The sequence below is a fragment of the Dermacentor andersoni genome, chromosome 2 (genome assembly GCF_023375885.2).
Source record: "Dermacentor andersoni chromosome 2, qqDerAnde1_hic_scaffold, whole genome shotgun sequence".
In the NCBI taxonomy this organism is placed as follows: domain Eukaryota; kingdom Metazoa; phylum Arthropoda; class Arachnida; order Ixodida; family Ixodidae; genus Dermacentor; species Dermacentor andersoni.
The window spans coordinates 112762729-112788031 of record NC_092815.1 but is presented as its reverse complement, the minus strand read 5'-3'; the positions used below and the strand labels follow the sequence as shown (position 1 = coordinate 112788031).

At 45.7% G+C, this 25303-nt stretch overlaps 2 protein-coding genes across 3 annotated transcripts in view; both read left to right on the top strand.

Moving 5' to 3' along the window:
• The window catches only part of LOC126541363 (salivary anticoagulant protein P23-like), a 5798-nt gene extending 1657 nt beyond the window's left edge, over positions 1-4141 (top strand). For both annotated transcript variants that reach the window (XM_050188115.3, XM_072286516.1), the window contains exons 3-5: positions 359-486; positions 1060-1242; positions 3411-4141. In XM_050188115.3, the coding sequence (XP_050044072.2) occupies positions 359-486; positions 1060-1242; positions 3411-3719 (620 nt within the window). In that variant the 3' untranslated portion in view covers positions 3720-4141. The remainder of the gene's footprint in view (positions 1-358; positions 487-1059; positions 1243-3410) is intronic.
• Positions 4142-6434: 2293 nt separating this feature from the next.
• Positions 6435-13681, top strand: LOC126541365 (salivary anticoagulant protein P23-like). The gene is made up of 5 exons (XM_050188117.3): positions 6435-7403; positions 8076-8134; positions 9480-9607; positions 10445-10627; positions 13037-13681. Exons 2-5 carry the CDS (start codon positions 8092-8094, stop codon positions 13343-13345), a joined length of 663 nt encoding a protein of 220 aa, XP_050044074.1. The 5' UTR covers positions 6435-7403; positions 8076-8091; the 3' UTR covers positions 13346-13681.
• Positions 13682-25303: the final 11622 nt, after the last annotated feature.

The following is a 25303-nucleotide window of genomic DNA, read 5'->3' as shown; positions in this document are numbered from 1 at the left end:
CCCAAGATACAATTACAATAGCATAGAACTCCGGAAGTACTCAATCTTGTCAAGTAATACAAGCGCCTTTTATATATGTAAGACTGCTTTCTATATGTAAATGGAAGCTACGTAATCCACGTGATTTTATTCATGTCTACATATATTTTTATAACCTTACTTTCCCGCAATGGCTGCGCATTGCGTACAGAAAAAGAAAATCCTCCCCAATTGTGTGTTATTTAAAAAGATTTTCCTATTCATGCAATAAATGTCTGGATCAAAAGAATTCGAGATTTGAGAGGTTGCGGAGCTGACCGCGTGAGCGACGTAAGCTGTGCGGATACGTTTTCTTCATCTGTCATTTTTCTCTTATCAGCTTCGGCGGCGACTATTATGGACTCAAACGTGTTCATGGACACGGTTCTTCAGCAGAAGATGCCTTCCCTGGTTAGGGGAAACACCAGGCTATACCCATTCGCAACCATTCCCGATTTTAAGTTCAAGGTAGGTTTATTGTTTTAGCTCTTGTCTTGCGACAAGAACCAAGACATTAACTGCTGCTCTTCGCCCCTTTCATTTTCACTCAAGGAAGCAGGTCGTGTCGCAAGAAAATTTCTTTATACTTTTACATTGTTTTCTCCCCGAGTAAATCTTCGTTAATTTTTATCGAAATGAACTTTGTTGTACTTATTGATAACACGTAAAACCTACTTCTCGATTCGTATAAGTACAGTGTTTGACAAAGGTTTCAGAGCCACCGCACCTGGCAGTACTTGCATTGAGATGGCATACTATACAGCGCGTATGAAGAATTGTCATCGCTACAGTCGTTTCAGATTTCTTGAAAATGAAGAGGGGCAGCCCTGTTCACTTCCCTGAGGTTCAGTAGCCTTGGCGTCCCAAAGAATCTGTCACAAGGCTCTCAGCCAAATTGTGTCATTTGGGGTGTAACTTCGAAGCTATTGGTAAATATTGTAGAAATGCACTAATTTGCCCTCCCCCCAAAAAATGCCAGTCGCTGCAGCGCTAAAGAAGTGGCTTACTCAACATGACGCGCCCGCAAACGTGAATACGCAGATAAAGTCCACGGGCCTGTTCAACCGTGACCTGAAGGTCAACGCGACCGAAGGCGCCATACGACACCTGGACACTGCGCCACACCGCAAGGGCAGCTGCCAGCCCCCGGTGCTGGTCGCAGGCAAGACCACCGTCATCTGCGAACTCGACCTGAGCGGAATCAACACCACCTTCACGGCCAAGGTAAACAGACGGCTGCAGATAGCCTTCCCGTCGTCGGAGATGCCGCTGAGGTATAGCGTGCGAGCAGTAATGATATTCGTATGCAGCGACGCACATGTGACCAGTGCGTAGTAAGCAATTGGAAAACAAATTGCTAGACCTACCTAGCAGAACCCCTGCTTGGCTCTTCAGGACCCCAATAAAGTCCTTTACTGCTACTACTGCTGTTTGAAGCCGCACATTATCCAGCAGCCAAGTGTCGTGAACTGTCCAATCGCAGGATCCAACTCAATCCTTCCTGAATGCAAAGCATACTGCTTTAATTTTACACCAAAATGAATCTTGTTTTCGTTTTCATAGAATGCGCAGAATGGTTTTGTTTTACGGGTGATCAAACCTGGGCACCAGCATCAGGAGATTGCAGCAACAGATGTTATTTAAAAAATCCTTGTTAAAATTATGGTGGTGACAACTAGGGTGATGATATCTGGCACAAGCCATACCCGAACAACAAATGGTGCGTGGAAATCGGGCTGTAGATATGAGCCAGCTATGCATGGCCGCTAACTAAGGCACCTATAATTCATATTAAAACACATAGAGAGACAACTGCGCAGTGTAACCGTGTTTCACGGTGGCCGAGCCGTTGTTCTGATGCTGTATCTCTCGCTTATTGTTCGGTGACCCTAAAATAGGGTGATAGGATAGAAAAATCAGGGCTTTACTCTGATAGTCAATCATAATGATCTGGCTGCGTCAAAATTCAGCCTAAAATTGCTCCGCCGAGGTCAGGCCCGGATGCGTCAGTGTTCCTACTCATAAAATCATTCGTACGGTCAATCACGGAACGAGTGACATGAAGGTAATAGGTGTCTTGAGCACATACGTTCGTGAATTGGGTTCCTGGTGTAATATTCAACGGTAATTCTTTAGCGCGTACCAATCCAGTCCTGCCAGTAGCCACCCAGTGCTTTCGTTTTACGATTTTCAATGTACTTGCTAGATTTATCCCACGTGTATTAGTAGGATAGCAAACTCGGCACTCAGATCAGCTATGTGCTGGAACAATGCAAAGTAGAGGCCAACATCTTTATGTTCTTATTGATAATTTGGTGGTAGTTTATTATCTACTAGTGTTCTACGGTATATCATAGTATTGCGCAGCTGTTTGTTACGAACGTGATGCTGTCGCACACATAATATTTATCTCATCGTTTTGTGTATTGTTCGCTTTATCAGCCACATGAGTGCTTGTAACCTGCATTCTTTCAGTACAGTGTCATGGGCCTAAGGCTCATTGAATCAGGCGTATCGACGCAAGAGTTATCTCAACTCTTGTTTCGCAACTTGCCCGCATACCTTACGTTTCTCGGAGCAAAATATATTGTGGAGGAGTGACGTTTGTTATCGTTAGTGTGGCTCTCCATGCAACTAGTGTCGTGAAGCGCTGCAAGAAGCCTGCTTGCCTGTTTCTTTTTTGGAAAACGGTGTGAGCAGCTTGGCACGTTGTTATATTATCTAATACCATGCGGCACTACAGATCTTGCGCAAAACTTGCGTTTGAACACTTATAATGACTTTCCTTTCGAGAATCTGCGACGCCAAGAAATAATAAACAGATGACAGCAGCTTAGAGGTCAGCCAACGTCTTCACGGAATTTCACAGAAGCTGTAGGCTGCGCGGAATATCACTGCCTTGAAGTGCCTATACGGCGCTGACCAAGCAAATAATTCTGCTCGAGATCCACCCACAAAACCGCGCTGCACCTGTCTTCTGCGCTTCCGCTACAAAACACAGTCCCTGAGAAACGCGATACTGTAAGAAGTTCGCATCCGCCGGGACGTCACAAAAATGAGCGAAAATAATTGGCTGGGGCATCTATAGCAGTTCCCTTTGAGGTGGCATATTTACCACTGCCAGTCTTAGGTTGTCCGCCACATTATAGTACCTGTCGTTAGAAAATGTCGTGGACAGCATACTCGCGAAAAGCATTTTGCGCGATTGCGTTGTAACGCCCAAAACACAAGATATCGCTTTACTCGGCGAAACGTTGTCAATTTCACGCTTAAGCTTGTTTCTTGAAAATGGGGTGAAAAAGGAACAACCAAAACCGTCCCGCTTACGTTCCGCCTGCCATGTTTTACCGCGCGGAGCTGCTAACCTCCCTTTTGCGCTTCTCGTCGCACAGACCAAGGGTGACAACCTCGCGGGCACGATCAAGAGCATCTGGGTGCACGTGAATGCCACCAAGGTGCTGACTGACTTCGAGGCGGCCGCGCTGCCTGGCAAGGACGCCAGCGTGCAGACGTTTCGCATCAAGGAGCTCGAGCTGAAGACCAAGTACGACAAATCACTTGGCCTCGGCGACGAACGCAAGAAGGAGTTCAAGCAGGAGCTCGAGAAGAAGGTGCAGACCGCCCTGTACGAGGTCATCTACAACGAGTACAAGCGGGTGCTCGAGAGGGCCGTTGCCGACACCTACTTTCCGCGAGCGTAGAACGTGTCGGAGAGACACATCAACGCGCCGGAATGTGTCGCGCACACACCACACACACCAAAAATTCTACGAAACTGATAAGCACGAGAAGTTGGCTGTACGGTGGTTTAACTATGAAAATGCATTGCTTCGCTACGAGTGTAGCGAAAACTATTGCGGGAGTAAATATATCTGTATCCCATCCCTAAAAGCACCTTCTGTTGTCTTTGAAGCAATAAGCTTCAGGTGAGCGAAAAACAAAAGTGAAATGCTTGTTAGCACCATGTCACTTCTGAGATGTGGAGGTTCAGTCGACAGCAAAGTTGGGGTGCTTTTTTTTTGAACAATTTAGGGGTGTACCTTATGTGGTTCACGTAAAGTGAACAAACATACCCCGTGACTCTGACAAGAAAAAAAAAAAAAAATATGAATAGAGAGAAGAACGCATGTGTCTCGCTGAGTGTTTATTTCAGTTGTAGCATTTGTTGTGGCCTGTGTGTCTTTTTCTGCTCATCAGACATCGATTTCACTAGGAAATTGGAACACCCCCCCCAGTTCACTATACATTCTTATACTCTAGTGCCAGTGGTGCACCATTCAAGTGCGTCACGCTTGTTGTATCCTTCGAGCTCGATACATTTGAGACAGTGGTCGCGCTTCTATCACACACACCAGTGTGATTGTTCTCCGTGCATTGTTTCCTTCTTCCTCGCTGTGACTTACAGGCAACAAATTTATATGCGTTGCAGAAGAAGCGCTTCCTATTCTGTCATTGTTTCTTCCTTTTTGCTATTGGTGAAATATTCTTAGATTTACGTAATACGCAAAGCCTAAAGTGGGAGCTAACAGAGTGACTCCAGTTTTTATTCTCTCTCTCTTGACATTAGAAGGTGGCCAACAAAAGTCAGAAAAAGACGCATCTGCATTCTTTCTACAGCATCAAACATTTCATTCAATCAAACATTTGATGCAATCGTTAAAAGCCATGTGAGTGCTGCTTTAAAAACGAACTCATATAACTATTATTATTATACATAGTTTGCAGGGATTAGTTTTGAGAAAGGATATCACTACTTCCTTTTTTTGAGCTTTCCAAAGGAGACAAAGTATATGAATTGGTTTACAAAGAGTGAGTGAGTGAGCAAAAATTTTTTGAATATAAATAAAACAAGGCACGATGGTTGGGGCCCCTATTCCAGGGCCCCACTGGGACGAGCGGCTCGCTGGGCTTGGTCCACAAGAGCCAATTGGCTCTCCCGGGCCTCGTCCGCAAGCCATGCCTCCCGCTGCCTATTCCTCATTAGTGGATGTTGGTGTTATATGGGGCTGTCTATGTGCGGAGGCCTTCTGGGACACTCCCATGGGATGTGTTTTAGTTTGGGTATGTCTGTGCACCACAGGCACTCGCCAAAGAAGCTTTCCGAATAGCGGCTGATCGTTCCGAGTTCTCTTGAAAAACTGATGCTGCTAACCATACCCACAGCTCAAGGATAAATTAGCTATACTGACATTTATGTGTTCACCCACAGCAATGACTAAGTGGCTGCGGCGTTCCGGCGCTCAGCATGAGCCAGCGATAAGGAATCGAACCCAGGATGATGGAATAGAAAAGAAATGGGGATTGTACCGGGCGTTGGGTGCAGTTATAGCAGAAAACGTGTCCAAAGTTATTCCGGAGGACCCCATTAATGTGGCGCCTCTCGTTGGCAAAATTTTGAATTGAATGCTACGGTTTTACGTGGCAAAACCACGATTTTATTATGAAGCACGCCGTAGCGGGGGACTCCCTGGGTTAATTTTGACAGCCAGGTGGTCACTAAGATGCCCCCAATGCACGGTACGCAGGCACTTTTTCTTTCATTTCGCCCCGAACGAAATGCGGCCGCCGAGGCCGGGATTTGATCCCGCGACCTCGTGCTTAGGCAGCGCAACGCCATAGCCGCTAAGCCACCGCGGCGGGTTGGCAAGTTGTGGCTTTTACATTTAAAACTCCAGTTAATCTAATTTTTTAAAACATTTTGGTCACAGTGGGGAGTTCTTGGTACCAAATCGACATCCACGTCTTTTCACTTTTGAAAATGTGGAAAACTACTTTTTAAATAAGTAGTCCTCACAGCTTCATTTTTTTTCCTTTGAACGCATCGCTGAAGTTCACAATTCCTTTCAATGAACAATGAAAGCCAGAAATCTGGATAGTTACCTAGGTAAACCATTAACCCCCAGTACGGAGCAATGGGAGGTACAGCTCGCCACCTCGGACCCAGAAGTGCAAAAGGCGCTTCTGAACCAAGTCCGGCGGGCAGCCGAGGTCAGTGGAGCCCAGGACCTGGGACCCCACCCATAGGATCTCAAAGACCACCTTACTTTCTCAAGAAACGTTTTCATCATAATCACTTTCATTATTTTCCTCTTCGCTGTGGGTTCCCATTGAGTTTCACTTGCCAAAGATTATTTGACTGTAATTATTTTTATGAGAACATTTCTCTTTGTCATTATTTTCGCACCATCTGTACGTTCTTCTTCCATTGAGTGTATGTTGCTACAAGAGCCCAGTCTGGCGTGCGATATTTCGCCACGCGAGCTCGCCACGACAATCCTGCTTTCACATGCTTAGCCAAAGCTGCGGGTGGCCGTCAGATTTCAAAATCGCGCACGGAGTAGTACATACCCGGGTACAGCCAACGCCCACGCAAGTAGTTGCTAACGTGGGCTACGCGCCAAAACTCGGCAACGACCAGCGTGAAGGAGCCCGAACAAAGCTAAGACGATCAATGAATTCCTTGAGACTGTCACGCCAAAGAGAAGGGGACCACCCGTGCAGGACGCGTCATAAATATTCAAAGCTGAAACTTGGGGTGACTCAGCTGGGCAACACGACCTTGTCGCGCGCCGCGCCTCCTTGCAAACACACGTGCAGCCCCTTAGCCTATGTCGAGCTCGAAGCCAGGAGACGTCGTGGCGATCACCAACCACGCACGGACAAACTGCAAGGTCCACTCGCCGCCGTCTGCGAGTGTGGTGCCCTGAGGTCACACCGCAAGCAACAGATGCAGTTCCGCGCGCCGTCGCACCCCACGTGTGTAATTACGGCCGATCCACGTGCGGAGAGGATGATTCGCGGACAAAAAAGAAGAAAATGCCGGCCGTGATGTGGGTCAGCAAAAACGAAAAAGTCGCGCCAAGGCAGGCAAGGTTGAACGGTTGTGCCAACTACGGCCGATCGGGTAGACACGGAGGGCGAAATGGAACAGAATAACGCGATTCCAAAATCCGCACTTGACACAGTTATATGAGCTCTCACCTCGGGCATGAGCGAAGGAAAGAAAGAAAGAAGGAAAGAAGGAAGAAACAAAGACGTGAAGGCGATGCCGAACACAGAGTTGTGAAGTCAGAGTGCGCGACGTCAAAGCTGCTAATGGTGCCACGTAGAACGCATCCGATTTCGCATACGTTTGATCCTTCGCGATACCAATGCGCAAGAGAGCGCCGTTGGCACGGGCGTGTTTTTCCTTTTCCTTTTCTTTTGTCTGCAAGCTGAGATTGTGAAACTGCGTCGAAGGCTTGTACCTATCACCACGACGGTGGAGAGGGCGAAAGTTGCCAGGGGAAGGAAAAAAAGAAACTCTCCGACCTCGACGTCAGCGTGTGATCGTCGCGGCTGCCTGATTTAGTCGAGCGAAACCTCTTGCTGCGAGTGACGGCAAGGTGAGCACCAGCTCTTTGACGCTGTGTTTGTTTTCTCTTTCTTGATCTTAAATGCATTTCGTTAGAGTATAGAAGTTCAAGGACATAACTGAAAGCGTATGGCTTTAGCTACTTTTGCCGAGAGAAGACATCAAATGTCACTTTAGCCATCTAGATGCAGTTGAGTGACATTTCATACGAAATGTGGCACCAAAAGCTCCTACTTTGTTAGGACGTCACAGTGCTTATCCAAGGCACCGGGCCCTCCGTGAAGGTGATGCTCGTAAATCAAGTGTACTGTTAAGTAGTCCGCTCTTGCTGTGTAACGAAAGTATAGCTTCTGAAAGGCGAAAAACTCGTTTTTCTCATCGATTTTAAGAAGAGAAATGACACAAGAGAGCAAAACAAGTTGACAAAGAAAGCTGAACTTTGGAAAAGAGAAAGCATGTTTATTGCGACGATAAAATCCTAAATATTCTTGCGAATTTATCAACGAATAAACCATTTTTTCACGCTCATAGACGCTTATCATAGAGGGATTGCCCATGATGAACGTAGCGCATGGCTTTGAAGATGTCTTGCGAACCCGATGCGTTTGGTTTTCATGTTGACAAGCTGGCAACGTTAAGGGCAGGGGGTGTGTCTTTACGGCCTAAGTGAAGTAATATTTATTCTGAAATTTTTTTTTTTCAGGGAACATAAAATCATCATGCTGAAGTTCTGTATTTTGGTGCTGGCAGCTGTCAGTTACGGTGAGTTTTGGGCTGCCATCAGCATGCCTTCCATTACTTCACGCGAGTTTTTAGGTGAGGAGAAAACCGATAATTCCCGGGTGAATTGCAGTCTGCGAACAAATTACACACTTAAAGAAAAAAGTAAGCTTTATTGTCCCGAATTTATACAGTGATTTTTTAATCATGGCTTAACACGTACCCACGGGAAAGATAAATGATATAAAACATTGTGCATGATACGTTTCACGTATGCATGAAAAAAAAAAAGTTCACACACATGGTTCCGAGCACCTCAATAACTTTTTTTTTTTGCTTTCTGGTTTTTTCTCGCTGAAGAGAATCACGGTCACTGACCAAGTCAGATTAATTATCCCGACGTTTCGGAACCGCGTACGGGTTCTTTGTTCACTGACTTGGACAAGAAATTGTCGTCACTTATGTAGACAGCACGTGAAGTAATGAGCGTGCGTAAATGGCAGGTATAGTCCATGCTGTCCGGTTCATCGTAGCTGGCGTCTACTGAATGATTAACAATTCTCTCGCAGCAGTAAATGATCATATGTGTCACCTTGGTAGTAAGCATAAGGACACCGCAAGTGACTAATTATTCTTCTATATATTGTTGCACGTAAATGAAGATATAATAACGGACCATTTACAGTGTGTACAACAAGATAGAGAAGCTGGCGGGTAGTCTGCCGTCAAACGTCGTCGTTGACTTCTTCCTCACAATGGCCAAGGTGGTCGTTGTCGCCATGTTCACAGTACCGTGACAATATGTTCGCGTAGGAAGCTTTCTCAGTTGACACGTCAACCACAGCTTGCACTATGACTGCTGGTATTCAACAGAAAGAACGCACAGCGAAGCACCCGTTCAGTGCCCGAAAACACTGATATGAATTCAAGAACACAGCACCAAGCATGTCTGGAGCGCCTACCAGAGTTGTTATGTCCCGCCACAGTCACATACGACAACTATAAATTGTGGGGAAACATAGGCCAAATTTTCTCAGCAGTCACAGAATTTTATTTCTGTTCTGCTGTGTTATACTTGAGTTCCTCTAGAGAGATTGATTTAGAGAGTGCACCGGCTACTCCATTTATTTACGTTATATAGCAAATATAAAGGAATAAATATTATTACCAAAATAAATAAAGAAAAAGGAAATGACAGTGAAACCAATAAATGTTACGCCGCAATGAAGAGTTCCTTTGGAGTCTGTTCACGCCGCTAACAGAGTAACATACACGTGTTGTATTCGTTATCCATTGGTGCGAAAGTCCTCCATGTACAATATTTCACTGTCAAGTCTGTAAATTTACATGTTCAAAATAATTTATTCTGTCGTGTATTCCCAAACAGCCGCGGCGGCGGGCGTCAGCGATGCGAACACCTTTGTGGACACCATTTTCCGGGAAAAGATGCCATTCCTCGTGAAGGGATCGCCACGGCTTTTCCCCTACGCGACCATCGGGGACTTCAGATTCAAGGTACCCCCGCAAGGGCTGTTACCCTTGGAGGATGTTTCACATTTGAAATCGCTACAACGTGTATAAAATTATACCGCACGCCTCGCCGGTACCTTCTGAATCAGGAAAAAAAACATTACTTTTTTGATGCAGGTAAGCCAGCCGCGAAGGTGATATGACGAAGAGTAACAACAGCGCACGAGCTGCTGCAAGATAGTATTCAGAGTATTTGCTACGCGCAGTCGGTCAGAAGTTGCAGCCATGTACTTAGAAATGACGACAATGGTGACTGAGATAAAACAAAGTGAAAAAGGAGACAAAAAAAGAAGAGAGATAAGGTCGAAAGTAGCGCCATTTCGTTGAGCTCCGAACTTCTCGGTGATTAATGCCTGCAATTTTGTACGCATTTGACTTAACTTAAAATTACTTTCTTTTTATTTTTACGGTAGTCTCTGCATAACGCTTAAATATCTATTCATATTGATAGAAAGAACGCTTGTACAAGAACGCAAACATTACCTCCTACTTGGGTGATTTCTGCCTATAGTGATGTGGAGAACTAGAACCACAAATATCGTGTTGAATCCCTATTAAAGGAGATTCGCCCGAAATTACGCGCGAGGTTACTAGAAAGGAGGGAATGTTAGTTGTTTCCCTGCGATGGTCGCTTTACTTTAGTTACTGTATTCCTTTGCGTTACACACCTTTCCGTTACACAACAACAATGGATTGCCAATTATTCCCATCTTCCAACTTGGCTATGTCACTGCATCAAGGTGTTTCACGTGAGAGCACAGTGGCGGAGTCTTTGCTGACACGTCTTCACAATACACGTTCTTCGCTCGACGCACCCGGCAGGTGTACAAGACCCAGATCACCAACCGTGACCTGAAGGTGAACATGACGCGTGGCGAGATCCGTGGCCTGGACACCGCTCTGCAGCGGCTGGGAGACTGTCAGGCGCCCTTCCTCCGTGACGGACAGACCGTCGTCTTCTGCAACCTTGCTATGCAGGGACTCAACATTACCTTCACTTCGCTGGTAAGTCGCTTGTGTCTTCTGCAGTGCCGGCCGTAACAGTGAGTGTGAGCTGTTTTCCCTGCCCGCTTTGGCCCTGCGAATCGTCTTTACGAGAGGGTCTCGACCCGAAGATTTCCCTCGACTTTGACGAGCACTGGATGGCGCCTTCCCTAAAACGAAACCGTCTTTGAAATCTAATGATATTCCTTGTCAATTACTGCGATAAGGAAGGAGTGTGGTTGGGAGTGCAGTCTATATTGCATTCGCGTGGTATTATGCAAGTGCTGGGTGAGAAATTTTTAGTAATTGAATCGCTGGGGATCGTTATTAAAACAAAGTTGCTGTTTTAACCAACCCACTTTCCTGCGATATTCATGGAACAGGGTAAAGGACGCAGAGAGAGAAAGAGACAGAAGAAAGCGGAAAGGCAGGGAGGTTAAGCAGAGGGGAAGGTGCAGTTTGCTACCGTACGCTGGGGAGAGAGCGGAGGGGAAAGTAAAGAGATAGGAAAGTTCAGAGAGCGAAAGAAAGAAAGGGAGCAGAGATACATAATCACAGTCGGTCACTATCACCGCATGTTATCGCACAACACAGTAGCACTCGTAGCACCATAAACTTCAATTACGGCTAGAGCCGCTTGTCCAAGTCTGTTGTGTTTAAAAGCTGCAATAGTGCCCTCACCACTCTTCGCTGCGATGGCTTGTGATGTCAGCATTCTAAAATGGTTTCTTCTATTAAATTTCTTTTATCGCGATTGCGAGCGATCCTCTCAGTAAATTTTAATGAGGGCGGTTTCCTCGCTACCACAGTCATCCCACAAGGCGTCATTGGCCCATACCATTCGGAATTCAAAAGACTTCGTAAAAGCCATTCCTAGTCATATTCGACAAAGCAGGGTAGCCTCGCTTCGGCAGAGTCTAGCTAGGTTGCGAATGTGGATAGAAGAGTTTAGGTGGTGTAACCGGTTGCCTTGAAAAGTTCGGCTGTTCCACAGGGAGAACGTGATATCCCGTGCGAGCATTCGACGTTTTCTTGCGGCATCTGTCCGTATAAAACCTAGTACGTATAAAACCTATGTAGAACCTGTCATCAGTCTTCAAAAACTGGTGCTACTAATAATTACCTTTTCTGAACATACTCATCCAAGTAAACATCTGTTTCAATCGCTTCGTGTTTTGCCGTTCAGTGAGGCGTACAAAGTAAAAGTTGGTCAGGCAGTTAATGCAATAATACGTTTTAATAATCCGCTACCTATCACAATATTTAATTTTCCGGCACGAAACACGAGGGCAGCTACTGACAACTGTATTAACTCACCACCATGTCACAATGTATATGGACAGAGACTCGTGGAGTTCAACGGTGCTATAATATGCAACTAGCTCTCACTCAGTGGAAAGGCTAGTCAAAACTTTCTACAATGCTTAAAGAACTTCATGAATACTCACAGGGTATTTATATTTGTATCCCCTGATGTCATAACACCATTTGGTTCATCCCGTATTTTTCCTATAAAAATGCTTTAATAACGTGTGTTTAAGTTGTCTCGTACAATAAGTACGCTGTTCTTCTAATGTCTATTTCTTTGTTGAACCCCGAACTAGCCGCCAAGGCTATGGGTACAAACAGTATTGTGTGTATGCAAGTAATTAACTTAACTAAAAAAGAAACGTTATCAACTGCTCTTTACCAGCTTGAAGAGCCGACCGAGCAGCGTTATCGGTGCGTTCGTTACCTATGACGCAGCAGTGACTTTGAAGCCACTGAAATGTCACGTGGTGTCAGTTTCCGGCCAAGGTATCGATTAGTTGTCTAATCAGGAATACCAGTTGTTCCCAGTTATTCCCAGAATACCAGTGTTGAATACCAGTTGGTCCGCGCCGCAGGGCTGATAGCAAAGACTGCAGTGCTGCCGTGGAATCACGGAATATTGACCATCTTCGAGGTTGTTCTTGGCTGACGAGACTAAGTGCAGTGCGCAAAGCTGTAAGTTCGGCAGCCGTCGATATCGTCGGCCGACACGTCTTGAAACTGGTGGTGGTGGCTCTCGATGCGGAACCATGCCTATAGGGGAACACTGGAGAGTTTCTGATCCATGAATATAACTATTTACGTGGTCGTAATGGAGGTAGCGTATGCAAAGCCAAGAAGCAGGCCCACACAGCATGGGTTTATTTCATACATAATTCTTATTTGAGAAATTATTGTTACATAAAGGCTTCCTGTTGTCAGGTTACCTCAGTGGCTGTGCATCCCTATTCTGTGGATTGAAGGCACTCTCGAAAATCTTGTTAGGCGCGATTTTTATGGTAGCACCGTGTCCTTAAATTTTTTTATGTTGAGCCAAGCAGTGTCTGATCACATGGTTTGCATATCCTGCATGAACATTGCAGGTTGGGCTAGCCACTTACCTTGTCATACTAAATGCAGGCAAAGGGAGACACTCTGGTTGCCATTTGGAAGACCATCTGGGTGAACGTAGCCGTTAAGGACACCATGGCTCAGTTCGAAGCAAGCGCTCCTATCGGTCGGGACGGCACTCTCCGCACGTTCCTCATCGAGGACATCCGGCTGGACGTGACGTACGACAGTGACCTGAGCCTTAACTCGGCCCGCAGGCAGAAGTTCAAGGAGGAAATCGCGGCCAGAGTCAAGGACGAGCTGAGACACATTTTCTACAACGACTACAAGGACCTGCTGCGCCGTGCTGTGGAGTCGGTCACGTTCCCCAGGGTCTAATCGGACTTTCAGTGCAACGCGTGAGATCGTTACAGTGTCGGGAAGTGGCCTTGACTCAGTCATGCCACGGAGCAAGCAGTCTCGTCTTCTAGCGAAGCCATGCCGTTTTGGTCCCGTATGTGAAACGTTCGGCTTTCTTTGCGCGAACACTTTCACTGTCGTCTTTACCACTGTCTAGCTTATTAAAAGAAATTAAGCCCAATTTACGGCTTATACGAGAAAAGTGCCTGCAGCGTTTGAATTGCAAGTCCACCTTTGTGTACTGTGTGCTAGCACAGAAAGAAGGACGCTGCGTTTATATGTTCCTAAAATAAAGAAAACATGCATTTAAATGTTCATGGCGTGTGGTTCTTTTGTGTTCATTTGTTTTACATTGCCTGGTACGGTCTGCATAAACTGCATAAAGCGATGTGTTGCGTGCTCCCGGGATCGGCGTGGCACTGATTAAAAGGGCCGACTTTGACGCATGCTTTTCTGTGAAAACTATTCTAACCTGTTTGAAAATAGAAGAGGCGATAGAGATGGCAACATGCTTGTTGTAGTGTTCGAGGGAGGCATGCGAAGGAGATCTAAATGCAGTGTTTGAAGGCAAGCTGTCTTGTATGCTGGTCAGAGGAAAAGAGAGCGAACAAAAAAGAAAGGCAGGGAGGCTCGCGGGATCGCAATATCAGATTTGCTACCCTGTACTGGGGGAGGGAAATGTAAAGGAAAAAGATAAAGTAAGAGAGAGAGAGAAGAGTACAAGACCACCAAGGAGCTCACAATACATGCGCAAAATTCAATAGAGTGGAAGTCCGGGTTTGTTGGTTTATAATTCTCCAAAAACTGGACGTATAACGAGGGGCAAACATCTGTACGTATTTTCTATGTTTGTCTCTCGTTTTATGCGCTGTTGTAGGTTGGACATGCGCGAAATTAAGAACACTTTGAAATGCGTAGTTGTTAGCCCAGGCAGTTCTTGAAGGAAGCGCACGAGCCTCTGTGTTGACAATCGCTGAAGCCACTTTTGGATTCTCTGTGCTGGTAATGATGGCAGCTTGTGGAGCATTCCGCAACTCAATGGATGCCAGCAGTGCAGCCAGCGTATCAAGTACATACATCGCACCTTGGACAGACTTAGTGTACTGGTTGTTCAGGAGTACCCGGATGACGTCCATTAATTAATGTAGTAGAGCTATGACTGGTCAATCTGCAACTGATACCTCATCAGAAAGTGTAGCTCATGTCCGAGCAAGGAGTAGCAGGCTGCTACTCCTTGACAGTCGGTGCATACGATATTGCAGGCCATTTTGCTGAATAGTTAGCCTTGCCGACTTCTGCCTCCGTTGGCCGAGCCCTCAAAGTCTAATGCATGCAGTGCTGGAGGGTTCGAAATTGCTCAGTATGTAAACGCATGTCTGCCTAAAGGGGGGGGAGGGATGGAGGGGAAAGGTAGCAGCAGCAAGAATTTTTTTAAAGCTTCCCTGAGCTTACGTCTTTTAAGGGTACATACACAGTTTAATAACGAAGATTTAAATTTAGAAGCAGCACACCCAGCAGCAACAAGCTTGGGACAGCAAATCACGTCAAGCAACGAATTGTTTCTACATCACTTTCCAGATACTTTCTCAGTGACTTAGCTGTTGCCAACTTCACCTGCTTCAACGATGCGTTGGTATAAACTTGCTCGAAGCAATTGTCCCTCTTTCAAGCTTTCGCCATCAGAACACTCCATACATTTTCGCAAACAAAATTGCTCTTTCGTAAGACCTGAGGCAACATTCGCAAAATCGTAAAACGGGCTGAAATTCGTAAACTACACGAAAAATTTGGGAGAGTTGGCGGGTATGTAAATTCCCCTTTCACAGAAGCCGTAGTCAGCCTGGATGACCGTTGGTGGCGACGTCTGCGACGCCGGGCAATTTCAGTTGCTTGTTTTTGGGTCCAGTTTTACCTGACCATTTCTTTTTTTATTTTGAAGATAGCTGACTTATTCCTAATTTGTAACTGCGGTCATGAGAACCCTGGCACGTCGATCTCTTATATATGATTGGATGGCAAGTGTCTTTTGTGTTCTCCGCACGCTAGGCACACACCACTGAGCCTGTACTGACGGCCTTCACCTGTCCAACCTACCGGCGCTTGTGACATTGAAGGGTATTTAGAATGAATGGGCGAACTGTGAGCCGGAAGGAGCCTACCTTGACATATGCGTGCATGCATGAACCCCTTAACTGTAACCTTGACACCGCGCCTGTCCCTGAGGCGGCCATTTGCACAATGTCAACACCTTCGCAAGCAGGCTTTATAAGCAATGGCTGGTCCGCGTTTTGTATAACCATGTCAGTATCATAGAAAACACCGGTAGTGGTGATAATGTCTTCGAGTGTATGACACCGGACTTTTATGTTGCCTGCTCAAACAAAAATTTCAGCAAGATATCATATCAGACACAACCGTAATTTTATTGCTTGTGCAAATGAAAACAGACGCTGCGAGTGGACATATGCTGTGGAGAGCACTGCAAATAATTAAACTGAATTGGAGATGTGAGCTCCACGGCATGCCAGGCATGCTACTCTGGGTGTAATAAAGCCAATGAACGCACCTCATATGCTGAGCAACCTGTATACCACGCCTATGAACGCTGTCGCCTTTAATCTTGGGCCGAAAGTAATGTTAGAAAATACCTTTGTTAGGTAGTGTTACATAAAAGTTAGGTTTGTAAGACATTTTAAATTAAATAAATAAATAGTGCATCTGCACATGTCGGAGACAGTACGCCCCTGGATACATCATTTCCCTTATACACAAAAAGTAATGTTTCTCTAAAATGAATAAAATAACAATGATAATGGAACAGTAGAACACGCGAATACTTACACATGCGAGAGGTTCTAAAGGAAAACGAAAAACAACAACCATACATTAACAACGAACGCCAATCCCTGCACACAATCGTTCCTTCCATTTTGAACACACATCTGTACTAGTGAAAAGTAATGGACTGCAATGAAAGCTGTCCTTTCAAGGTCCTTAACTGGCCGTAGTTAAAATATCGTCCCAAAGGACACTGAATGATTGTTTTATCCCTAAGTTGTTATCCCTCAGTTGATATCTTTGCTGGGGATAAAGGGGGTAGTTCAGCAGAACGGTGTGCAATGTCCTCGTCGGTCAGTTTAAAAGCAAACGGCGTGGAGATTGTTCAATAAAGTTTAAAGAGAACGTGTTATGTTAAGGCTGCTCCAAGGTGAAAGTAGTCAAATAATGTTTATACACTTCGCAGTATCTTCCCATGTAAGCAAAATTTTTGTTCAGTATCTACAGTACACCATATTTATCTTTTGGCCCTTTCATCAATCCATACAGTCTATGATCTCGCTGAAAGTTATCGTAGTGCGATTTTAACCTCGTCGACTTAAACTTGCGTTTGTACTAGTTGGCTCATGATTAAAGCTCAAGAATAGCGCAATGAATGCAACGGGGAAAAAGGACAGAACAGGCGGTAATTCTGTCCTGTGCTTGTTGTCCACATAAATCATTTTTGCGCCATTTTTAAGCTTGATTCTAACCTCGCGGATATTTACTTGTGCAGAACATTGCAATGCTGTTTCCCTAGGGTCCAAGCATGTCTCACAGCCCAAGCTAATGCATTGGGCCCCAACATGACGTGTTCACGGCAGGAAGCCTGCGAGGCAATAAGCGGTCCGAAATGTACATCACCCTGTTCATGACAAATGGGCATGCTGGACGCAGGCATGCTGGACGCACATGTTTGTAGAATTGCTGAATTTGAGCAGGTCGTAATTTTTCTCAGGGCATGGAAGAGGACACGTTGACGGCATGTTTGCTCATGCGTCATGTGAAAGTTAATATTTCTATAACAGGTGCTACAACGTCTTGTATGCTTGTTTAGAATCACCAACCAGGTCACTCGGAGAAATCTTAAATGTCCATAGCCATTGCAGTAAACTAAGCACCAAGGAGTGAAAGAATTAAGCGTTGTACCAAGAACAATATTCTCAATTTGCAACGAAAGTACTCCTGCTGCACGCGCTGGTTTTATTATTCGTATTAGTGTACGAAAGTAAGTGTGCGTATCTTATTCGACGCCACTACAAGATTTCTCATTGCGCGCAACACCCTGTCCCCGGAGAAACGGCAGACGCAACAAAATGCACATTGGCAAGTAATGCTTACAAAGCACGTGCAGAGCCGACGTAAGCGCCATTGACAGATTCAGTTACTCTTTCAATGTTTAGTCTGCGTTTAAGAGATATATTGTGGGCACGTAAGCACATAAGCATAAACTCGGGCAGTCTATATCCTCCTCGTTGCACGAGACGTTCGCATCACGACAGCGGTCTGCAAGCACCAAGGATGGCCCTTGCAAAGGCGTCAGCAAAAGCTTAGTGGTAAGTTGATGCGTAAGATTCAAGACAAAGCTATGAAAGTAGAAGTACTCCTGAAATACATGCCTAGAGGAATTTGATGCGCCATCGAAAGCTTCAACATGCGACCTACTGAAGCCTGAGACTTTTGTTGCATCTGTATAAAAATAATCCCCAATGAGTATAAGCGAGCCTTGACATTTCTACCCAGCGCCTGCATATGCGAAATTGAATTTAGCAGGGTTACACAGGAAAGCTAAAATTGTTTTCTCTATCTGCAGCGAGCAGATGTGCCTGTTGATGAAAAGCAAACATTCAACGTCGTCATCACGATACGAAAAAGAAAATCCGACATAAATAATTAACGTATCATCAATACAAACACCCCAGAACTACGACGAAAGATTGCGGGCACGAAGCAAGAAGTAGCTTTCGTAGAAATAAACAGAAATCTGAGCCAAACAGAGTGCTTAGGAGCGACGGATAACAAAAGGAAACAGGGACGCCGTATATGCTATAATGACTTCCATCACGCGCAAGTGCCCACAATATATATACCGGACACACTCTCCAGCCACACACAGCTCTTCAAACAGGCCCGTTTTAATGAGCGCGTGGATGACAGAGATTGAGTTTTCGTATCGGGTCATGCCAAGCATATTTATTCTTGAATTTCATGGGCTCAGGACCACTGTAGTGATACGAGTTGATTTCTTTGACGGCTGTACTGTCCTTGAAACATGAAATGGCTGAGCGCTGCGCAGCAAAAGCTCGTGGTTTATTTTCTTTATACCCTCAAGGTACATACATGTGTAACGTTTGATCTAAGTATTGTACGTTTTCTATGATATTTTGGCTGATACTCTTACAGATGTATACACTGTCGGATAAAAATAACAATAGTAATTTTGTTCTTTAGTGTACGTGCCTTTTATTTCATTGTATGGTTGACGGTAAATCCGTTAATTAATGTTCATCATTGTTTTCTTCTTGCACATTTGTTATTCCGTTTTTGCTCCTTCTCTTGGGCATGAGCTGTTCCTATTGAAATGGCTCTTCCTGCTTGCTTTAATTTCCCAATACTACTATTAACATGCACATGATTAACGATAAGTATATTGTTCTTTGACGTAGTAGTTCTGCGGAAACCCGCAAGGTGGAGAGAAGTAATGAATAAAGGAAAAATCAGACATCGACCCGTTCGTAGCAATTGCTACAAAGGGTTGATACGTCAAACTCTTGCCTTTGCTTCGTGTTGTCGACAAATTCGACTTCGCCCTGCCATCTGCTAGCCGCCTGGTTAGCTCAGGTTGTAGAGCGGCTGCCCCGGAAAGGCGGTGGTCCCGGGTTCGAGTCCCGGACCAGGACGAATTTTTCTTCAACTACGAGGCTTTTCTTTCCAGGAACCCGTTGGGTTTCCTTTGTAGCAATTGCTACGAACGGGTGGATGTCTGATTTTCTCTTTATTCATCTTGTTCTTTGTTGTACTCGCTTCGTGTTCACTTCCTTGAAGAAGAGCTGCTCTTAAGTTAATTATTGGATTTGTTTTATGACACGTCCTTGTTTTTCCTGTCCCCCCATTTGTAATGCTCTGTGATGAGGCCGGCCCTTTAATAGGGTAAAATAAATTATGGTGATGACAATGATTATGATGATCAATACATTATAAAGAACAATAAACAAAAGAATACAAATAGAGCACACAGATAGAAACCAATGTTTTAGGAGCAGTAGGCCATACAACAAAACGGCAAAAATAGATGACATGATGACCGATGATGAACGGGTACAGTTAGTATTCTTGAAAGTGGCCTGCAAATTCGTGGCGTTCTAATTTTATAATTACAAGCTTGCAATACACTCTAAGAAATGTTTACACCCTTTGGAGTGCCCCTTCTGCCACACAACGATAATCGTCATCTGCTTGATGCGTTTCCTTTCTTTAACGCTGCGAGCCCGGTACTTTCCAGTAACGAGCGGCATGCGCGTTATCAGCATGATAGCATTCTCGACAGGAAAGTAGCGGGCGCGGCGTTTTCAAGAAAGGAAACGCATCAAGGCAGATGACGATTATCGTTGTGTGGCAGAAGGGGCACTCCCAAGGGTGTAAACATTTCTTAGAGTGTAGGCCTGGGGGAGAAAGCATTTCGGCGCAATTTCATGCATTATTTTGAGACATTCTTTTTCAGAAAAGATATCTACAAGCATGATGCTGAAGTTCTGCTTTGTATTACTAGAATCTCTCAGCAGTTTCTGGAGCATCTGCATGCTTTCTATTTTTTATTAGACTTTTAGTGTGAGCAGCATAAAACCAACTGAAAACAATTTGAGGGCCTGTCGGTCACAGAACAAGCGCCGAAAAACCTTCAAGTACGCTGCGCCAAGCATACGAATGTGTTTATCTCTGGGAATACATTTCAGCCTGTCTTTCGACTTATCTGTCACTGTAGTTAATTCCCAAAATTCGCGGACCTTTTAAATTACCGTCGAAATACTTAAATTTCAGTGAAACTGGTAACAATGACAGCGTTTATTTCATGGTAAAAATTCTGGACCTAGTTTACTTACTCAACATGGAGACTGCTTCGAAGATGGCAAACCAATGTATGGTTATGTAAGGATATAGGAAAAAGTGGTCAGTCTTCACGATCACTTATTTTGCACCTTCTTCTCTTTCTTCTTCCGCCTGTCCCAAGGCTTACTGGCTTCACTTATTGGCACTACCCGCCGCGGTGGCTTCGCCGCTAGGGTGTTGCGCTGCTAAGCCCAAGGTCGTGGGATCAAGTCCCGGCCGTGGCGGTCACATTTTGATGGGGGCGACATGCAAGAACACCCGTGTTCTGCGCATTTTTGGACACGTTAAAGATTCCCAGGTGGTCAAAATTAATCCCGAGTCCCTCACTACGGCGTGTCTCTTAATCAAATCGTGGTTGTCGCACGCAAAGCACCAGAATTCAATTCGAGCTGCCGCCCCCTCTCCTAAAGCCGTCGCCAAGGGAGAGGGCGACAGGAGAAAGGAGCACTGTCCTCACTACGCGCTTGGCCACTCCATATATATAATACGTCACAAATCGTTCGCAGCCCTGCCGATGGTACGAGGCGTACATAAGCAATAGGCTTGCACAGCTGATAATAGTTCCGGACGTAAGTGTTTTATCAAGATTAGTGGTGAGATGACTGTGTTTTGTTTTTGCTTGGCCTAAGATACGTTACTGCGAAGCGGGACATGTTAGGACCTTCGCGCACGCACATCGTCTACCTCGAATTCAGTACCCGCTGAGCAGACGACGCGGCGGGAAGAAAGACATCTCGATGGACATTCGGCCTTCCTATTGGCTAAGGAGTCTTGCAGCTTCCACAGTGCTGCAAATTACCAGTGAGATGGAGTATAAAGCCTTCAAACGTCCCAAAAATCTCGCGCAAAAGCACCTGCGCCTCTGGCAACCGCGGACTTCACGACTCCACGCGCCCTTGTCACTGGTGTCTTTGTGTCAGTGGTGAAAGCCTGACCACCAATACTCAACCGCCACGAAAGCGGGCGAAACAGGCAAATGAACCTATTCAATTTACGCCAGAGCCCAAAGACTCTTGTCGATGTCTTCTTAGAGAAGCTTTGTCAAAACTTACGCATGATGTTGCGAAAGTGAACGTAACGCTACGGCGACTTCATTGTGACCTCGCGGCCTCAATTTAAGGTATCGCTTCCTTGGCCCCACTTGCCACTTGGCAAGAAGTATGGAATGCCGACTAACTCGCTCTGCAACGTTGATTGAGTAGAATGTTGTGATCTTGCACAACTGCGTTCCACGTGAGAGCATGAAGGTGACATCATTTCTGATATGTCTGAGATACAGGGATTCCTTGTGGAACGTACCCCGCAGCATTGTGCGGCGTACCTAACCCGAGTATCCCCCTCCCCCTCCCGACTAATACTGGCTCAACACTCATTTCACAGGCGTGAGTGATTGACGGCGGCTGTAAATAAACTCGATTATGAGTAAGCGGAATAGCCACTGAGTTTCAGTGGACGTGAATATAAACGTTGGGGAATTAAGGCGAGTGTGAGAGGATGCGAGTGAGTTTCGGTGAGTAGAAGTCGGTGCAAGTAAGAGCCCAAGTGAGTGCCGACGAATGCTAGTTCAAATGTGTGTGAATGAGCAGAGGGCACGGCGAAAGCATTGGTGAATGATTACGAATGGGGTACTCTGCCAACTTAATGTCCGGCAGGTGTTGAAGAACCGCATCACCAACCGCATCACCAGCCGTGGCCTGGAGGGGAGCATGACACGCGGCGAGATCCATGGCCGCGATCATGCCGTGCACCGGCGAGGTGGTTGCCGTACGGCCGACTTTTATAGCGGAAATAACGCCATCTTCTGCTCCCTCACCGTGCAGGGACTCAACCTCACCTGAACTGCATCTAACACGTTCATGCCACTGCTTGTGAAATCTGAGAAACTTATCTACAAGGGGATATTAGCTCGAAGATATTCCTCTTCACTGTCGCCTGCTGGATGACACCGGCCTCGAGAACAGAGCTGGATTCGAGATTTAACAATCGTCATCAGTTCCTGCCGTGAAGGGCGTCCATTCCAGAGCAGTCGAGTAGACGCTGCATGTTAAGGTTAAGCAGATTTAAAGAGGACTCTTCTTCTTTTTCGTGTTCCCGTACTTCGCGCACGAAAAGTGCAAAAAAAAATAATCAAGGGATCTTGGAGCGGCGTCTTTAAATCGAAATTGGCAATTTAATCAGTTCGCGTACCTATGGCGGTAACGGAATCGTTTACATGAGATAGTGGATGGATGGTGTACAAAACTAGGACACGAGCTGATACAGCTTTTCGTTCGTATAGACTACTTGTCATCGCTCGGCCGCCAATGTTAAAAATATATGCCCAACATTGAGACTGGCATGTACCTGCTCTGGACAATAGTTCTAACGTAAGATGTTTTTTTGTGAATATGGGGGCCTTAGCCCGCATAGGGTCGGTTTGATTCTGAGTTATTAATTACCCGATGAGCTTATTTCTCAGTCTGGCATAATCAGGCTGCCCGAGCGCCCTCAGATCACTATCCACGAAGTAAACACACTGATGATAGCCGCAATTTTTACTGTACCACTGATATCTTCAACTTTCGCACCTTGAGCAACATCATACGTGAAGCTTACTTTACTTTGTATAGCACCACCGATTGGCCAAGCTGACCACCTTGTCGCACTAAAGGAAGGCAAACGTAGACACCCTGTTCACCATTCGGGAGACCATCTGCGTCAATGTAGCTGTAAAAAACACGGCGTCTTTCTTCGAAGCTGGCACTTATACCGGTCGGGACAGGACTTTCTTAACGCTCCACAACGGGAGATTTCAAGTCCACGTTAGCGACAAAAGCAGCGTGAGTGTTAACGAAGGCTGCAGCCAGAAATTCAAGGACGAGATCGCTGCCAGAGTCAAGAAGGAGCTAATAAGCATTCTTGACTTCGACTACAAGGATCTGCTGAGCCATGCTGTAGGGTTGGTCAGGTTTCCCAAGGACCCATTGGATCACGATCCCCAAGGCTTTGAGAAAGACACGCGAGATGGTTAGAATGAAAGAACCGGCCTTGGCTTAGTCATGACACGAAGGGAGCGGTCCGGCTATCCTGCGTAATCATGCGGTCTTGGTCTTTCATCTGAAACTTACGGCTTATTTTTTTATGGGGACACTAGTTCTATCTTTTTTACTTACGTCCAGTTTAATCATAGAGAGCAAGCCAAATACATGGCTTATGCGAGAAACTTACCTGCCGCCTTACAATTCTACCACGATGCGCTTCAACAGCCGCAACAATTGCCATCGCCGAGGAACATCCCATCAGAACACTTATCGTCATAGACACCGTTAGAAGTCATCTTCGTCACCTTTTCCGACTCCAGCCTGAATGTCTTGCTTCCCTCTCAGAAAGTAGACCAGATGCAACTTTTCCGATCATTGCAGCCTCGTACGGATCCTCTCATCCGTCCGATTTCACGCGTGCAGCAAGATCACCTTGTCCTTTGAGGTATCTCCGACAGCCACAAGCGCGGCTTTACATCCCAAGAGCTGGAAAGAAGTCCGACTTCCCAACTTGTTCCCTGAATCAAGCCGCTCTACATGTAATGCATGATTCATACTCCAATCGAGTTCACGTTTATACAAATGGCTCTTCCACTCTAACCAGCTCTGCTTGTGCGGTAGTGTTTCCGTCAATGTCAATCTGCAAGAAGTTCAAGATAAGCCCCGTCACAACATCGACTGGATCCGGTATTTCCTCTCTCCGTAGCGCAGTGCTATATGTGCAGCAGGAATCACCAAATAACTGGTTTATATTAAGGTATTCAAAGACATCCCTGCAATATGATATGAGCTCTGTGCCGCAGCCCACACGAACAACTTGTAGCAGAGATACGATTACGCTACCATCAAGCGGTGGACGGAGGCAATGGCATTGTATTTCAGTGGCTACCCGGACACTGCAGCATTACTGGCAATGCAAGTGCCGACAAAGCTGTCCGTGAGAGACATGATGTATATGAAAGAACCTCGATACCATTGTCGAGAACGGATGCAGCGTGGCACCTCAGCGGTCTTGCCCATATTATTACTGTAAGGAAATGGAACACACTGGAGTCCACCAACCGGCACCTATATGCCACGGACCCGCCTATGACATTGCAACTTTTACTTGGTTATAACCATCGGGAAGAAACGCTACTGTGCCGCTTGCAAGTAGGAGTTTCTTTCACAAACGCCTAGTCATTCTTAATTGAAATGGCGGAAAGTCCCAATTGCAGCAGATGTGGTGTCGAAGAAACGACCGAACATGTCCTGTGTGACTGCCCTACGTACGAATACGAGAAGAGTGTCCTTCGTACAGCTTTGGAGAAGTTAGACGACCATCCTTTCACAGAGTAGATCTTGGGCCCGTGGCCTCGTGCGTCTGTTATGTGAAATGCCACAAATGCGCTGGTGCGTTTCTTGAAATGCACCAGCCTGTATGACCACCTGTGACTGACTCAGTGATGAACGCTTGTGTGCATAACAGTGGAAATAGTGAACTTCTTACTTCATTCTCTTCTTTCAATCCCCCTTGCCCAGTGCAGGGCAGCCTACCGGGCTCAGCCTGGTTAACCTCCCTGCCTTTCCCTTAAGGCTTCTCTCTCTCTCTCTCAGTTACTCTCTCAAGGTTTATTGTTCGTTTAAGACATACATCACCATCGGGAGATCACCATTATCAGAGTAAGTCAAGCAGCCATACACCATCTCGATTTCACGAGACGTTCGCTTCACGAGGGTGGTTTGCAGGGACCCCTACTGAGTGAGTTTACAGAATATTAGCGTTAATCTGTTGCGGAAAATTCAAGACGAAGCTATAAGAGTAGGTAAGCTTTAGAAATTGACGCCCACAAAAATATAAAGCGCCACCGACTGCTTCAATGAGTTACACACTGAAGTCTGAGCCTTTTGCGGCCTGCATGCAAAAATAAACCGTAACGAATGCGAGTGTACCTTCACATCTCTATCTCGCGCCTGAGATACGACACCTCAGTTGCGTCCTTTACTGCATGAG

What these genes read in the sequence shown, in the direction of transcription:
- LOC126541365 (XM_050188117.3), top strand. Translation starts at nt 8,092, where the DNA reads ATGCTGAAGTTCTGTATTTTGGTGCTGGCAGCTGTCAGTTACG. An exon ending in GCTGGCAGCTGTCAGTTACG is followed by an intron (nt 8,135 to 9,479) that starts GTGAGTTTTGGG and finishes ATTCCCAAACAG; the next exon opens with CCGCGGCGGCGGGCGTCAGC. An exon ending in TCGGGGACTTCAGATTCAAG is followed by an intron (nt 9,608 to 10,444) that starts GTACCCCCGCAA and finishes CGCACCCGGCAG; the next exon opens with GTGTACAAGACCCAGATCAC.